Raw genomic sequence first — 17,151 nt, 5'->3', positions numbered from 1 at the left:
TTGGATGTTCCAGTTGTCTGTGAATCCTGTGCCTTTCAATAAATAACAAAGAAAATTGGATTTTGCACACTATATGTAAAATCTTTCTTGGTATTCATTGATGTACCGAGACCCCGTCACTACAAGTTGAGAGGCACCATCTATCCCCTTCTGGTTGTAATTCCTCTTTCCCATCAAGTATTAGAGCTTCTATTGCCCACTGAGATTTCGCCATTTTGTGAATGAATGATGGGGGGAGGGCTTAAGCTTGCCCTAGATGGATTCAAATTTGTCTGGCTCAGCAGGAACTGACAGAATTTCGATTTATCTATGGACAGGCTGGATGTACTGAAGTCAACCTATTGATCAACTTCAGTACAACCAGCCTGTCAGGTTTTTTTTGCGTATGATATATATATTTTTTTTCCTTCAACCCGTGGTTGAAGGAAAGAATATTGCTTAATGAACGGCCTGCTTTAATTTGGACTTGCAGAGTTGATCTCCTTTTCACGCTTTAAGTATTCAGATTACAAAATGAACCACTTAAGGACCAAGCCTATTTCTGACACATGTTGTTTACACGTTTAAAATCAGTATTTATAGCTTGAAAATTACTTAGAACCCCCAAATATTTAATATATTTTTTTAGCAAAGAAAAAAATGGCGGTCATTGCAATATTTTTTGTCACGTAGTATTTGCGCAGCGGTTTCAAACGCATATTTTTTGGAAAAAATCTATTTCACTGCATTTAAAAAATCTAAACAGTACAGTTAGCCCAATTTTTTGTATATTGTGAAAGATGTCACGCCAAGAAAATAGATACCTAACATGTCACGGTTTAAAATTGCGCACACTCGCCGAATGGCAAAAAACAATGGTATTTAAAAATCTCCATAGGCAACTCTTTAAAAATGTTAACAGTTACCAGTTTAGAGTTACAGCGTAGGTCTTTTTTGGAATTATTGCTCTCGTTCTGGCGATCGCAGATACCTCGTGTAGTTTGAACACCGTTTTCATTTGTGGGCGCAACTTGCGTATGCGTTTTTTCTTTCGTGCGCAAGCTCACGGCAACGGGGGCGCTTTAAAAAATGTTTTTTCCTTTTTATATTTTATAACATTTTTTATTTTTAGCACTTTAAAAAAAAAATCTGATCACTTTTATTGCTGTCACAAGGAATGTAAACATCCCTTGTGACAGTAAAAGGCAGTGATAGGTACTCTTTATGGAGGGATCAGGGGTCTAAAAGACCCCAGAGCCCTCCACTGCACTTCAAAGTATTCAAATGCCGACAGTTCTTTAAATTTAGCGCCATTAGCCGCCAAGTAAACCGGAAGTGCCATCATGACGCCGCTTCTGGGTTAATACATTGGAGACCCGATCAAAACCGAATCCGGCTTTATTCGGGACTCCAACCAGCCTGTCTTCTGATCGGATGGGAGACCTGTGCAGAGCCGTGGGAGGGGGGACATCAGCCGCATCAGCTGTTATCTTCTGAAAGGCGACTGCGGCCTCTAAAGAACGGTAAGGGGTTGATGCTTGCTGCTGCAGGTATCATCCCAGTACAACCACTTCTCAGAGCCAACGTACAGGTGGTTAAAAGCGCAGTCCCTTTTCGATGACTGTAAAAGGCAATTTTCTGTAGAACCCTTTTTTACATTCATAAAACAATTTCTTGAATAAACTGCAATCGAGGGAATAGAGAAGGTGAACAACAGTAATTGTCCAAGTACACAGTGCTAATTTTCAACAAACTCTAAACCGATCCCTTTTGATATTGAACGTGCGATACATAAAATGATTACACTAGGTTTTTATTTTCCATTTTTAGAAATATCAGAAGATTGCTGAAAAATTAAAAGACAAAGCTTCAATCTCTGAAAAAACAAAGGATCAGATGGCCATGGAAAATGTGCGTATTAAAAATGCAATAATCAACACGGAGAGAGACCACAAGTCTCTCCTCGCAGCCTGTGCCCTTATGGCTGGTGCACTGTGCCCATTATACACCAGAAGCTGTTTGTTGGCTGCACAGAAAACCCTCCTTCAAGAGGAATTGAACTCTTTTATAGACGTTCAGAAGGAGATCCAAAATCTAGTCCAAGTTTTGTCTGAAAATGGGAATAAGAAAAAGGACAATTCTTGGAGGAAAGCGGAACCCATGAAGCTTTTGTTTCGGAAAGGTGTCATTGTGGTTTTGGCTGCCAAACGGCTCCAGCGGCTTGGTGAATCTAGAAAATCTGTGTTTACGTGGGTGGAAAAAGCCCAGAGGAGACCTGGGATTTCAGTGTGCGTTAGCGAAGTCCAGACTACACAGAAAACAAGTAAGATTTATATTTTCATAATTTAAATGTTGAATATTGATGCTGAATATTAGATGGAAAATAAAAAGCTAGGCAGACGTTAAGATCAAAATGAAACCAGTATTAACAAAAAATCTAAAAAGTTTCCATCCTGTATTTACCTTTAGGCTCCATGTACACAGGACGCTGGAAATGGTCGTTTAGGACTAGGAGCAGTTGGGCGTTTTTTTCAGAAGCCCCTGAACCCATCTACATTTTATCTTATCTGTCCATGTACACCAGGTCGTTTACAGTCATTTGCAGGCAGTTGCGTTCAGGGACTTTTTTTAGAACGCAATTATTTGCGTTCGAACGTGTGTTTCCCGGCGTTTCAAACGCACAAACGCGTCCGAACGCGTCTGAACGCGATGACCCGCGTTTAGCGTTCGCGTTTTTCCATTTTAAAGGGGAATAATTTTTTTGACCTCTAGGAACGCTTCTAAACGCAAACGCCGCTAAACGCGGGTACAAACGCGACCGAACGGACGTTTCAAACGTCCTAAAAATTCCAGCATTCAAAGGGACTTTTAACAACGCCCCGTGTACATGGAGCCTAAGTGTTCAAAATCCAAATGGATTTTTTGACCACATTTAACTGGATTCCTTACTTCTTTTTTGCCTTACCACACCTGTTAAAATTTCTCTTTCAAACTCGGTTTGCTGTAAGAGAGAAGGTATAGTTTATACAGCCGTGGCCAAAAGTTTTGAGAATGTGAAAATAAATATTTGTGTCAAAGTCTGCTGCCTCAGTTTTTATGATGGCAATGTGCATATACTCTAAAATGTTATGAAGAGTGATCAGATGAATTGCAATTAATTGCAAAGTCCCTCTCTTCCATGCAAATGAACTTAATTCACAAAAAATAAATTTCCACTGCATTTGTGAAGAAGGCTTCAGGGTGCCCAAGAAAGTCCAGCAAGCGCCAGGACCATCTCCTACATTTGATTCAGCTGCGGGATCGGGGCACCACCAGTGCAGAGCTTGCTCAGAAATGGCAGCAGGCAGGTGTGATGTGCATCTGCCTGCACAGTGAGGCAAAGACTTTTGGAGGATGGCCTAGTGTCAAGAAGTTTCTCTCCAGGAAAAACATCAGGGGCAGACTGATTTTCTGCAAAAAGTACAGAGATTGGACTGCTGAGGACTGAGGTAATTGTAAGTAATTTTCCCCTTTCCAGTTGTTTGGGGCATTCAGAAAAAAACCTTGTCCAGAGACGAAAAGGTGAGCGCTACCATCCGACCTGTGTCATGCCAACGGTAAAGGATCCTGAGACCTTTCATGTGTGGGGTTGCTTCTCAGCCAAGGGAATGGTCTCACTCACAATCCCATCCATGAATAAAGAATAGTACAACAACATCCCCCGAGAGCATCTTCTCCCAACCATCCAAGAACAGTTTGGTGATGACCAATGCCTTTTGCAACATGATGGAGCATCTTACCATAAGGAAAAATGATAACTAAGTAGCTTGGGGAACAAAACATCAAAATATTGGGTCCATGGGCAGGAAATTCCCCAGACCTTAATCCCATTGAGAACTGTTGGTCAATCCTCGAGGCAGTTGAACAAAAAAAACCCTCAAATTCAGACAAACTCCAAGCATTGATTATACAAGAATGGGCTGCCATCAGGATGTGACCCAGAAGTTGATTGACAGCATACCAGGACAAATTGCAGAATTCTTGAAAAAGGAGGGTCAACACTGCAAATATTGACTCTTTGCATTAACTTAATGTAATTGTCAATAAACGCCTTTGACATTTTATGAAATGCTTGTAATTATACTTCAGTATACCATCGTAACATTAAACAATCTAAAAACACTGAAGCAGCAAACTTTGTGAAAATTAATATTTGTGTCATTCTTAAAACTTTTGGCCACAGCTGTAGTTCCAAAAGAAATCTTAGTTTTTCTAGTCAATATTAAGAAATAATAGGTAATAGTGACACAAGAATTTATAGCTCCTGTGTAAGTTGGCAGAATATTGCACACCACATACAGACAACCAAATACCGAGGCACAGTAAAATTGAACTGGCTCTTTCCAGACATTGGGGGAGGTTTGCTAAGACTTGAGCACTCAGCTTCTGGTGCAGCTGTGCGTTGTAGCCAATCAGCTTCTAAGTTCAGCTTGTTCAATTAGACTTTGACAATAAAACCTGAAACCTGATTGGATTCTATGCAGAGCTGCACCAGATTATGCACTCTCCAGTTTTAGTAAATCAACCCCACTGTGTATTAGTACAAGTTAGCCACTAAGAGCTTTCTGGGTCCAAACCTCAACTATACTCTCCTAATGGTTCTGGGGGCATCTATTCTGTATACTCTAAAGGCAGTGACTTAGTACAGATAGCAGCCCTTTAGGCTCACAGGCTAATCGTTTACCACTGGAACCCATTAAAGCTGATCCCTCCTATCTTCCCAGGGCTACTTCTCAGATGAATGCATCTTTCCAAGTCTCCTTTGGTTCCTCTTACACCTGGATCTCTTGCTGCCAGTCCATATGTCAGCTTGGTCTGGAGCTGAAAAGATGGATTGTTGAGTAGCTCAAACAAGACATGTGAGCATGTCACATGTGTGGGCTATTGACTCCTAGCATGCAACACACCCACCCCAGTATCCTTGCCTCAGCAGCACTGAGGTAGTGTGCTTCCCTTGCCTTTCCTGTTCAGGCATGGTATTGGGCAAAACTGCATTAGGAGGGTATGTGTTTTTATATAGGACCCTGAACTACAGTGCATGATCACAAAACTAAAGCCATTAAAAAAAAAAAAAAAAAACAAAAAAAAAACATAATCTATAAATTCAGGACTAGTGCAGTTTTTTGGTAACAGATTAGTTTTGTTTTGTTTTTTTGTGTACTTTATTGAGGCCACAGTGACACAGAATAACTCTTATGACTGGCACTATTAGGGGCATATTTTGCAGTCTGACAACAGCTTAACAGCTAAATATGTCACTTTATAGTAATGAAAATGAAAATCGTAGTAGGTGTATTTTGACTTTCTTTTTTTTTCTCCCCAGGATCACACGATGAACCAATGTACTGCAATGAAGCTGTAAAGTGGCTTACAAATACAGATCTCCTGTCAGCAGTAGTTACTTCTATGTCTGAATTACTTGGAGTTTTAAACAACAGGGGTAATGTCAAGTTTTTGTTTGTATCAAAATCCATCCATTTGAGGCAGCCCATTACAAGTTGATCTTGCATTGTTAGATTTTTTATATTTTTTTTAATATATGCTAGTGTGTGATTTTGCTTGCTGGAGTCTAGCTATTACTGCGGTTGGCTAGGGATTGGGGGTACGTTAGATTGGTGGGTGGTTAAATGAATCTGCGTCCTTATTATTTAAAACACAGGTACCATTTAAGCATTATTACGCTTTTGCAGTCAAATTGGGATAACTGGCTATTTTTATTTGTTACATATCCCCTTTCACCTAGCACAACTTAAAAAATATTTAAAGATCACACCTTGGCGTTTTTAGATGCTTTATTCTAAACCCTCCAGCAAGGAAAAAAAATATCTTTGTTTATGAGGGAACTGGTCAGCTGTGTTTGTTATAATTAACCTGTCTGTACTGTGCAGGAAAATCTTCATTATTTGTTGTACCTAGAGTTGAACACTCTGTCCTAACAAAAGGTTAAAGGTGTAAAGGCTGGGCTCCTTGCATTGTATGTTAATGAGGAAAGACTTGTGACAGGCTCACTTTAACACAAAAGCTTGCAATTAGCCATGACACCTCATCCTGTGAAACATCTAAAAGATAGGAAATATTTAAAAAAATAAATGTTTTAGGCATGCTGTGAATGGAAACACATAACAAACATATAGCAGGGTTTTCTCAATTTTGTCTACGAAAGTGGAAATACACTTTAATATTCTAAAAAAACCCTTGCATTGTAATCATGAATGATGGTAATCCTTTTATAAATTCCTTTTTCTTGCGTTCAATACATTTTTATTACATTTCAAAGATTGTACAAGATATGGGAGTATATTAAATTATTTTTTCTTAAAGTAGAACTTCACTCTCTCAATCAGTACTCACTATTTTTAATCCTGATTTTATGGAAAGGCTATCTGCTGTTTCGTGCCTTGGATCGCAGAGGATGCAAATGAGCTCCCTCTGCCTCTCCTCCATAGTCCATCTCTGATTCTCCTCTATGCTCTGAAGATGAGGGCTCCCCATCTGACTCTGAGTAGTTTGCTCAGGAGAAAATACAATCTGCTCAAATCTTTCCCAAGTAGGAGGATTTTATTTCAGTCATAATTGATGCAGTATATTCCTGTCTTGACCTAGGGCAGTCTGTGTTGACCCAGTCAAAAGTTGCCAGTGTTGGTGTTTTAAAGATGTCTTACACTTGAAGCCTGTCTTGTATAGTGACTGACCTAACCTGGAAAAAATCTTTATCCATCCCAAATGCTTTGTTTAGCAATATTCTATTGAGAAGGGGTTCCTTGGAAAATGGATGGTCCCTGTCATGGATCCAGCCATTTCCTGCTTTAACAAAACTCTTACAGATCCTGTTGAGGATGTTTTAGTGTTCAAGGAACACTAAGCAGTTTGAAGACCTCCTTTAGGCTCCATTCACACCTGGGTGTTTTTGAGTGTTTTTCAGCTCCAAAAACACTAAAAAAACGTTCCAAAACGCCCAACAAGTAAAGCCCCATTCATTTAAATGGCCCCTGTTCACTTCTGAGCGTTTTGCAAAACGCCTGTAGCTGAAAAAAGTACATGAGCTTCTTTTTGGGCTGATTACCAGCGTTTTTGATAGATGTCAATGGCTGCCTCCAAAAACGCCTGAAAAAAACGCCTAAAAATCGCGGTAAAAATTGCGGTAAAACGCTATGATCAAGTGTGAATGCAGCCTAAGACCTTTTTTTCTCTTGTTGATCTGCAATGCAGCCTGCTGTTGCCACCATGCCAGTCTGTCAGACCTTGGAGGCTGTCTGGTCCAAGAACATGGCCTGAGATCTTGGGTTTATTCATAAAGTACAATCTGCCCACCATTAGCTTGTTGCTTTACATTACTTTGCAGACAGACTACCAAACACTCTCCTTTAAAGAAAATATGAGCTTTCAACATATACGTGAAGGATTCTTTGGTTTAAGTGATGATTTTTGGAGCTTCACTACAGTTTCAGGCATTAGATGCTTCAAGCTGCTCTGGCCCTGTTCACACCAGAACACGGCGTGGAAACCCGCGTTCTGTGCGTGTTTTCCAAACTGCGTTGAAAACAGACTGCAGATGTGATCTGCAGTGTGTGTACTCAAACGCAGGTCACAAAAGTAGAGTCTTTGCCTGCATTGGCTCTCATAGTACAGAAGTACCATGCAATCCGGGTACAGTGATTTCCAAAAGTAGTGCTTGTACTACTTTTGGTGCAATGTGATTGAGTCAATTCATTTTGAATGGGCTTAAAATTGCACTGCACTGAAACGCAGGTCACAAAAGTAGAGTCTTTGCCTGCATTGGCTTTCATAGTACAGAAGTCCCATGCAATCAGGGTACAGTGAATTCCAAAAGTAGTGCTTGTACTTCTTTTGGTGCAATGTGATTTAAGTCCATTCAAAATGAATCGACTCAAATTGCACTGCACTGAACCACATCTAAATTGCACAGGAGCATGCAGCGCATTCCTGTGCACATCCTTATGTGAACCAGCTCTCGGAGTGTTGAGCCCTCTGTTCTGTGTTTGTTTTTGTGGGCCTGTTCTTGTTTGTTGCTGTGTTGCTTTCCTCTTAGTTGCATTGCTTTTGGACATCCCTATTGCCTAAAATCCTGTGTCCTGTTGTGTATAGCTTGTTTGACTTGCCTGTAAAAATCCCTTTCTTGAAGTACATTAAAAGTCACAGGTCCCTCTCCTCTGTTCATATGTTTTTACTTCTTTTTTGCTTGCTTGCTAAAAAACTGAGGCTTGCTGAGAAAGGGATAGGTTCTGCTGGGTCTGTCCTTACAGCTTTTGTTTGCCAGTTTCCAGTCAGCTGAAGGCAGCTGCATAACCCAGCCTGTAATGTACTCCAAGCAAAATTTTACAGGGAAGTTAAAAATGATATTTCTCTTTCGTTCATCGACGGACACAGCGCTCCATAAATCATAACTACTGGGTTGTATTGCCTCCTTTAAGAGTAGGACTAAGTAGAACAAAAAAAAACCTGGCTACGCCCATGGGCCGTCCTCAGCTTGGTATATAACACTCCTCTGTTGCTCTAGGTAATCAGTTTTAATCTGTCTAGTCAGGTGTAAGGACCTAGGCTCCCGGCTGGGATATCTGGTTCTAGCAATTTTTTTCTTCCTTACATCTTTTTTGTTTTTTCTCTCAGGAGATCTATAGTCAACTGCCGGGCTGGGCGACGGGCTGGATAATCTAGATCAAGTGGTCCCCTCAGCCCAGCCAGCGAGCGTGTGCAGACCGCAGCTACGCGCTAGGTCAGCTGCGACATAGCCTCATGGACAGAGGCTGGCCCATGGGTTAAACATCTCACAGGGTCACATATGACCGGGCTTGGGTCTGAGTCGCAGCGGTCCCTTGACCGACAGCTCCCCTACTTTGGTGGCAAGGATTCTGTCTGGAGCTTTACCCGCACCATGGAAGGGAAAGTACAGTACCCCCCCCTCCCCTTTTGGCGTTTTCTTTTTTTTTTTGGGTGGACGCAGGTAACCTCCAGGGACGGTCAGGCCTGCCTGCAGGTTCCCTCCTCCCATCCTTTAATATCCCTCAGTGATCTGGGCTTCCCCCTCTCCCTTTCCCCCCTGTCTGGAGTCTGGTGGGGGTCCCAGGACAGAGGATGCAGCGGAGACCCCTTGGGGTCTCCCCCGCTATCCCCACTCTGTAAGGGCCCTGGAAAAGTGTGTCCTGCCCTGGTAGTCTGGAGGGGGTCCCAGTGTAGGAGACCCCTAGGTTCATGCCCCACTGTTTGCAGTGGAGGTATAGTGCAGGGGGGTCCCAGTGCAGAGTGTGCAGCAGATTCTCCCCTAATGTGTGTTCTACCCTCAGGAGAGGGTCCCCTTGCAGAGGGTTCAGCGTTGCAGAGGGCACTGGGAAGATCCTGGCAGCATGCTGTAGCTGATGACAACCATTTCCCATCTTAACCTTTCTTCAACAGGGCATTGATCAGTTGGCCCTGAGTACCATCAAGGGCCAGGTGTCTGCCCTGGCAATCTTCTTTCAGCGACCCCTAGCCATGCACGCTTTAGTTCGTACCTTCATTCAGGGGGTTCGACATGTGGCTCCATCTGTATGGTCTCTTTTGCCAGCATGGGATTTAAATTTAGTACTTTTGGTTCTCCAGAAACCTCCATTTGAGAATATTTGGGAGATTCCCTTGCCTACATTATCCCAGAAGATGACATTCTTCCCTCCGCCCACAGGACATCGGAATTGCCGTCATTCTCCTGTCGCAGTCCCTATTTAGTGGTCCATAGGGATGAAATGGTTCTTCGTCCCTGTCCATCATTCCTGCCCAAAGTTGTCTCTGACTTCCATTTGAATGAGGACATTGTGTTGCCTTCCTTGTGTCCCAAGCCAGGTCATCCCAAGGAATTTGCTTTGCATATCTTGGATGTGGTTCGTGGGATTCGGGTGTATCTGGCAGCTACTGAGTCCTTTCGGAGGTCAGACTCGCTTTTTGTGGTTACGGACAGACCAAGAAAAGAGCTGGCCGCTTCTTCGGCTACCATCTCAAGATGGATCAGACAGACAGTAATTCCATTAAAGGTCAGGTTCCACCTTTCCCTGTCATGGCACATTCTACTTGTACGATGAGTGCTTCTTGGGCCTTCCGTCATCAGGCATCAATGTCGCAAGTTTGCAAGACGGCCACTTGGTCGTTGGTGCATACCTTCACATAATTGTATAAGGTAGATACTTAGGCATCTGCAGATGCTTCTTTTGGCCGCAAAGTTTTGTAGGCTGCTGTTTAAGAGGGGCTGTTCCCTCTTGAGGGGTGTTTTTCTTTAAACTTTTATTTTTCAGACGAGGCTCCTGTGACCTGGTTAAGGCTCTTATGTTTAGTCTTTGGTTATTTTCCCTACCCCTCATTTTCCTTTTGGCACTGCTTTTGGACGTCCCAGTAGTTATAAATTAATGGAGCGCTGTGTCCGTCGATGAACGGAAGAAAAAAAATGGGATTTATGTACTTACCATAAAATCCATTTCATCGATGGACACAGCATCCACCCCTCAATGGAGTTCAGATACTTCTAATACTGCTTGCTACTAAACTGATTACCTAGAGCAGAGAGGGGGATTTAATGCCAAGCTGAGGATGGCCCATGGTCTTAGCCAGGTGTTTTTTGTTATGCCTAATCCTGCTCCTGGAGGAGGCAATATAACTCAGTAGTTATGATTTATGGAGTGCTGTGTCTGTCTATGAACTCAGAGAAATGGATTTAATGGTAAGTACAAAAATCCAATTTTTTCACATACATTTATATATTTTTTCCACATTTACACATTGGTCCATAAAAGTGGCAGTGATGTGGGTTGACACAAAATATAACACGCTACCAAGGCTGCTTACAACAATATTTTATTCTGCGATTTCAGCTCCAGCTGTTTAGATCATTTCTTCAGTGTTCTTGTTTATTCCAAGCCCTATTACTGTTATGTCTGCTGGACAGCTTGGTCTGCAGGTAAATGCTGGGAAAAATAGCATGTGAAATAAAAACAAAATGCAACTAATTTACTAAATATTATTATACCATCAATTAATTACATACTGTTGCCAGAATATGACACTTTTGCAATATTGGCCTCTCTTTAATCAGTCATACTGTGAATCAATAGTTTATTTGTGGTGTAGCTTTTTAGTACAAATCATATCTTTGGTAAGTATATGAAGTAATATTAATCCCATTTTATTTCTCTTTTAGATCTGAATTGTACCTCTGAAAGACAGATAATTAATGCAGCCAGAAATTGCTTCTCAAAGCTGATTAAGAAACTGAATGTAGAAATGGAATATAGGACTGTGGCCTTTGACAGGCATTCAGTTTACATAGATTCTGATTCCTTAGCTTACAGACTCGCTTGTGGTCTTCACAAGATCATTGGCCAGACACCAAATGTGGGCATTACAAATACCACTCCAGTTAAGGTATGGCATCACATCCTGTGTACTTAGTGGTCAGTAGGAATTACACTGAATTTCTTTATGGTACATTGAGGAACTCATTATTTCTTAGATGTCTGTGACTGTTGGGTTACACTGCTCTGCCTACAGGAGCAGGAGAAATGACCACTGGAAACAAAAACAAAAAGAATTTGGTCAGCACAGGACAACCCTGCCCACAACCATCATGTCTGTTTTTGCTAGTGTCCTCAGGAGAGCAGATTTGCTTTCTCCAGCTCTGCTGATGCTCTTCCTTGCAAGAATTTACTACTAATAATAGCTGCTGGTAGATTCATGTCATATATTTTTGAAATCCTTGAAGTCTCTCTAGTCGGCAATCATGCACTGGTAGATTTGTACCAAATAAATTAAATCCTGGAAGTCTTGCCAGTCCATCATGCACAGGTTTTCCCAGTTTTTATTATGATATGATAATCCTGCTCTTCCACTGATAACAGTCTGTGTTCTAGCTTTCACAGGACTTTACATTTCAAGCCAGGCATGTATTGTCTGGGGATTCCTGGTTGAATGTCGGGACCAGGCCCATGACATAATGTGAAAATGTATAACCTGATCTGTGTTAATTTTCACAGGAGATGGCTATAAATCAGGCCAGTGAGGATTCTGCAGTGTGTGACTGGATTAAGAGGTGTTTTTTCTTTTTTTTTTTTAATTGTGCTAGAGCTTTGTGTGTCTTGTGCAGAGGCCGAAAACTGTCTCTTGTACTGTAGCCACCATTTTTATCTCCTCGGCCACCTTTCCAGACTGTCAGTGAGTTTGGTGATATCCCAGTTGAGAGGGGAGAATTTTTGTTCATAGTGTCTGATAATTTTCCTCGACAGCGTTTCAGCTGCTTGTGTCTCACTCAGGGCCTATTGCTGCCCTTCTGGCTGTTGGGCTCTGTTAGGCTCTACCGCCATTCCACATTTCCCTACATTTTCTCTTTGGCTGGGACTGTGATGCAGATACTACTTGTGCACACGCATGAGGGTGTGGATATTTGTATTGTGTGCATGTGCTGTGTGTTTTGGCACTGGGGATTTATTTTGAGCCGACCGTGTATGTCAAGCACCCACATCCCTAAAACACCCAGCTTCATTCAGGTTGGTTTGTTCTAGTGCCACTCCCCAAGCAGCCTGGCAGGAGGCAGAAATACAGGCCTCAATTGGACAGGGTCTGCTAAAACTACCAGACACACACAATGCTCTGCTATTTTTCCCTATTCATAGAGTCACTGCATCCTGTGAGAGCGCTTGGAGGGGGGGGGGAGTAATCTGTACAACATCCACATTCCCCACAGTGTGTCACTTCTTTATAGCCCTACACTGGTCCTAGAATCTGACACTCTCCACATCAGGATCTAGTGTTGGATTGGCTGCTCTGGTGTCTCACAGGATGCCTGTCCCAGAGCTTGCATTCTTTTATGATCTAAAGATCTGAGCAGGAGGCTATGGGCTTTGGCTAGTTTATAAGTCAATAGTTCACTTTTAAATTCCATAAAAGTCACACAGGCCTCTTTTTACAGGAGCTAACACACACTGTATTGTGAGAACCAATGTCTTTGGGAGTCAACTTACTGTGGCTATCCTCCAAACCCTGCATTTATACTCAACTTTGGTGAGCCATTGCAGGCAGGCTGGTCTCATGAGCAGACAACCAGCAGCTGGAAGTGGATAAAAATAAAGTTCCTGCTCTGTCCACGGAGAGTAGCTATGGTCCCTTGCTGCTATTTCATAGTCCCACAGGAAGCTGGCCTGATACTCATTTTGATGAGCACAAAGGGGTATTCCACTGTATCTGGTCTGACTCCTTGTTTAGAGCCCAACATTACAGGTAGCCAGATTACCTAGCTGAAGCTGGTCTCAAGATGTGTCTGAGTGGGGAGATGCAGCCTTCCATACAACATCACATCAGAACACCGCCCTATTATATTACTAGGGTAAAGAGAGATTTTCCATATGAAGAGGCTAAAGTGTAAGTCCAGACAAAAACTAACGAACATTAAACCTGCTCTGTGCCACATTCTAAACCTAATCTATCTAACTCTGTAAAGCAAAAATCGCTGTACTTACCTTTTCTGCAGCCGATCTGGGCCCTTTTCCAGCGGCGGAAGCTGTGTGCAGGAAAGGACCAACAATGGCTGTGAAATGGCTGGGAAATGACGTCACCCTTAGAGGTACTATATGGGGATTCCATTGTCTGTGAACTCTCCTACACCCGTCTCTACACTGAAGCCACTGCTGATGCTGGGACCGGACCGGATTGACTGCAAAATAGGTAAGTATAGCGATTTTTGCTTTACAGGGTTAGATAGATATGGTTTAGAATGTGGCAGAGAGCAGGTTTAGCGTTGGTTAGATTTTGCCTGAACTTCCACTTTAATTTCTTAGTTGGGGCATACCTCTAATTTGGGGGAAATTTACATCTGTCTCTGCTATACTTGCATGCTGGATCTTACTGATTCATTTTGCACACTGTCTGCGTCCGCCAGGGGCTCTGTTGATACATAAGAGCAAAAATGAGCAATTAAAAAGAAACGGTGATGGGACTTGCCATTGTTTTGTAGAGAATATAAATCTGAATACCACCATTGACAGCTGCCACTGTTTACTCGCACTCTGTGCTTTCGGCATTTAGCTCTGCTGGCAAGATTCTACTACTGATCCTTACTAGGGTTGAGCGAACACCTAGATGTCCGTGTTCGACGGGTTCGGCCGAACTTTAAAAAAAAGTCCGGGTCCGTGTCCCGGACTTTTACCGAACTTTTCCCGGACACCGAACCCCATTGAAGTCAATGGGGACCCGAACTTTAAGGCACTAAAATGGCTCTAAAACACCAAAGGAAAGGGCTAGAGTGCTGCAAATGGCAGCAAAACGTAATTAAGAGCATGGCAAGTGCTCTGCAAACAAATGTGGATAGGGAAATAACTTAAAACAACAAAAAAAAACAGAAAAATAAAACAATGTTCTTCTTCATCTCTGAAGGACGAGGCCCATATGGAGTAGGAGGGAGGTTGAGGTGGTGGTGGATGTGGCGGTGACTAGACATATGCCGGTTTTCGGTAATTCGATATATCGCGGTATTGCATAGCCACGGTATTGTTATTGTGGCATTTTTAAAATACCGAGTTTCTCTGTCAAGTCTGCCTGACTTGTGAATTGATACATTTCAGTGAGCTGGATGACTCATTCACTCACTCAGCTAACACCTTTCAGCATTAAGTCTCCTAACTATAAACAAAAATGATTACATTTGTATCTTTTCCTTCCCTCTGCCAGGGAGAAAGGAAGTTTAACCTCTTAAAGACTGGATCTTTTTCTGACACTTGCTGTTTGCAAGTTAAAATCAGTTTTTTTTTTGCTAGAAAAGTACTTAGAACCCCCAAACATTTTATATATTTTTTTAGCAGAGACCCTACAGAATAAAATGGCGATTGTTGTAATATTTTATGTCACACTGTATTTGCGCAGCAGTCTTTCAAACGCAATGATTAGACTTTAATGAATAAAAAAAAAAAAAAAAACGTAACAGTAAAGTTATCCCAATTTTTTTTTTTTTTTGTTACACAGAGAATCGTGAGAGAATCGTGATCTTTATTCCAAGCTAAAAAATCGTGATTCTCATTTTGGCCAGAATCGTGCAGCTCTAATAAATATATATATACACACACACACGCCTAGCAGCCCACATTACATTATTATATAGCCATCAAGCAGTGTCTGGCCTACCTGGTGATGACTGGTCCTGGCGCTCTGATCCGATGGCCTGGTCTTTAAAGGGGCAAATCCTTGCGATCCAGAAGTGGTTAAACCTGCAGGAGGACCGGTGTTTTTATCTATTAATGACTTTACTATTGCTTTAGGCCTGGTTCACATGTATGCGGGTTGGTGGTTCACATGTATGCGGGTTGGCGGTTCACATGTATGCGGGTTGGCGGCCCACATTTGCACAGGCATAGCAGCCCATTGATTTGAACGGGCTGCTATGCCCTCATTTTCCGCAGAAAAAAGGTGCATGCAGCATTTTTTTTAAATTCAGTGGCCTTGAAATCCATCCTGCTTTTGCACCATGCGACTAACCTGCAGTTCCTGCTCTGGCAAGCTTTCTGCATTTTTTGTATACGTGGGCACGGCATTTAAAAATAAACAGTTTGCGTGTGCAGCAACGGCAGGTAAGTCGCATGGTGCAAAAGAAGGATGGATTTCATGGCCACTGCATTTTTTTAAATTCTGCATGCACCTTTTTTCAGCTGAAAACGCAGGCATAGCAGCTCAAGCCCATTCACATCAATGGGCTGCTATGCCTGTGCAAATGTGGGCCCCCAACCCGCATACATGTGAACCAGGCCTAAAGCAATAGTAAAGTCATTAATAGATAAAAACACCGGTCCTCCTGCAGGTTTAACCAATTAATGACTTTACTATTGCTTTAGGCCTGGTTCACATGTATGCGGGTTGGGGGCCCACATTTGCACAGGCATAGCAGCCCATTGATGTGAATGGGCTTGAGCTGCTATGCCTGCGTTTTCAGCTGAAAAAAGGTGCATGCAGAATTTAAAAAAATGCAGTGGCCATGAAATCCATCCTTCTTTTGCACCATGCGACTTACCTGCCGTTGCTGCACACGCAAACTGTTTATTTTTAAATGCCGTGCCCACGTATACAAAAAATGCAGAAAGCTTGCCAGAGCAGGAACTGCAGGTTAGTCGCATGGTGCAAAAGCAGGATGGATTTCAAGGCCACTGAATTTTAAAAAAATGCTGCATGCACCTTTTTTCTGCGGAAAATGAGGGCATAGCAGCCCATTCAAATCAATGGGCTGCTATGCCTGTGCAAATGTGAACCACCAACCCGCATACATGTGAACCAGGCCTAAAGCAATAGTAAAGTAATTTATAAACAACACCTCCTTCAGGTTTAACCACTTCTTGACCACAAGGATTTGCCCTCTTAATGACCAGGCCATCGGATCGGAGCCGAGCGCCAGAACCAGTTATCACCAGTTAGGCCAGACACTGCTTGATGACCTATTTTAGGCCTGGTTCACAGAGTCTGTACTGACTGACTATATAATAATGTGCATAAGTGAACCAAAGCCCCTAAATTCAGCAATGAAATTGAAGTGAGGTGGAAATTTAATAATTTAAATTTAATAATAGAATACCGTGATAATACCGTATACCGTGGCAAAACCTTAATCAATTAATCGCAGCATGAAAATCTGATACCGTCACAAGCCTAGCGGTGACATAGGCGTGCGCACAGGGTGTGCTGGGTGTGCCTGGGCACACCCTAATCACCTAGGGCACATAGCATTGCCAGTGAGGAGATGGGAAAGATCTCCCTGGGACCTGCTCTGCTCTATTTCTCCTTGCCTACAGGTACATGGCCCCGATACATTACTCTCCCTGCTGGCAAACACATGCATGTGTATTTCAACTTTGGGGTGCACACCTTAATGCAATAGGCTGCGCACACCTATGGGCGGTGTAGGTGGAAGCGGCGGTGGAGGAGGACCAGGGCCGGATTAACAGCATCATGGGCTTGGTGCTGAGGATTTTGAAGGGCCTTAAGGGCCGTGCCTTGCCATGCACCCAGAGGAGGAAGGGTGCAGCCATGCATGCCTAATTCAACATGGGATGCTGTCTCTGAAGCCCATAAACACATCCATGCATCGCCAACTGTCCCTCCTTGTCCGGCCTTCACGCTGTGTGG

At 42.7% G+C, this 17,151-nt stretch overlaps 1 protein-coding gene across 1 annotated transcript in view; it reads left to right on the top strand.

Moving 5' to 3' along the window:
- The window catches only part of CCDC171 (coiled-coil domain containing 171), a 109,378-nt gene that overhangs the window by 61,186 nt on the left and 31,041 nt on the right, over nucleotides 1–17,151 (top strand). Inside the window, exons 16-18 of the mRNA XM_082275063.1 lie at nucleotides 1,810–2,302; nucleotides 5,342–5,458; nucleotides 11,198–11,421. Of these exons, the coding sequence (XP_082131189.1) occupies nucleotides 1,810–2,302; nucleotides 5,342–5,458; nucleotides 11,198–11,421 (834 nt within the window). The remainder of the gene's footprint in view (nucleotides 1–1,809; nucleotides 2,303–5,341; nucleotides 5,459–11,197; nucleotides 11,422–17,151) is intronic.

Source organism: Pelophylax lessonae, assembly GCF_965119305.1.
Source record: "Pelophylax lessonae genome assembly, chromosome: 1".
Classification (NCBI taxonomy): domain Eukaryota; kingdom Metazoa; phylum Chordata; class Amphibia; order Anura; family Ranidae; genus Pelophylax; species Pelophylax lessonae.
This window is presented reverse-complemented; position numbering and strand designations above follow the sequence as displayed.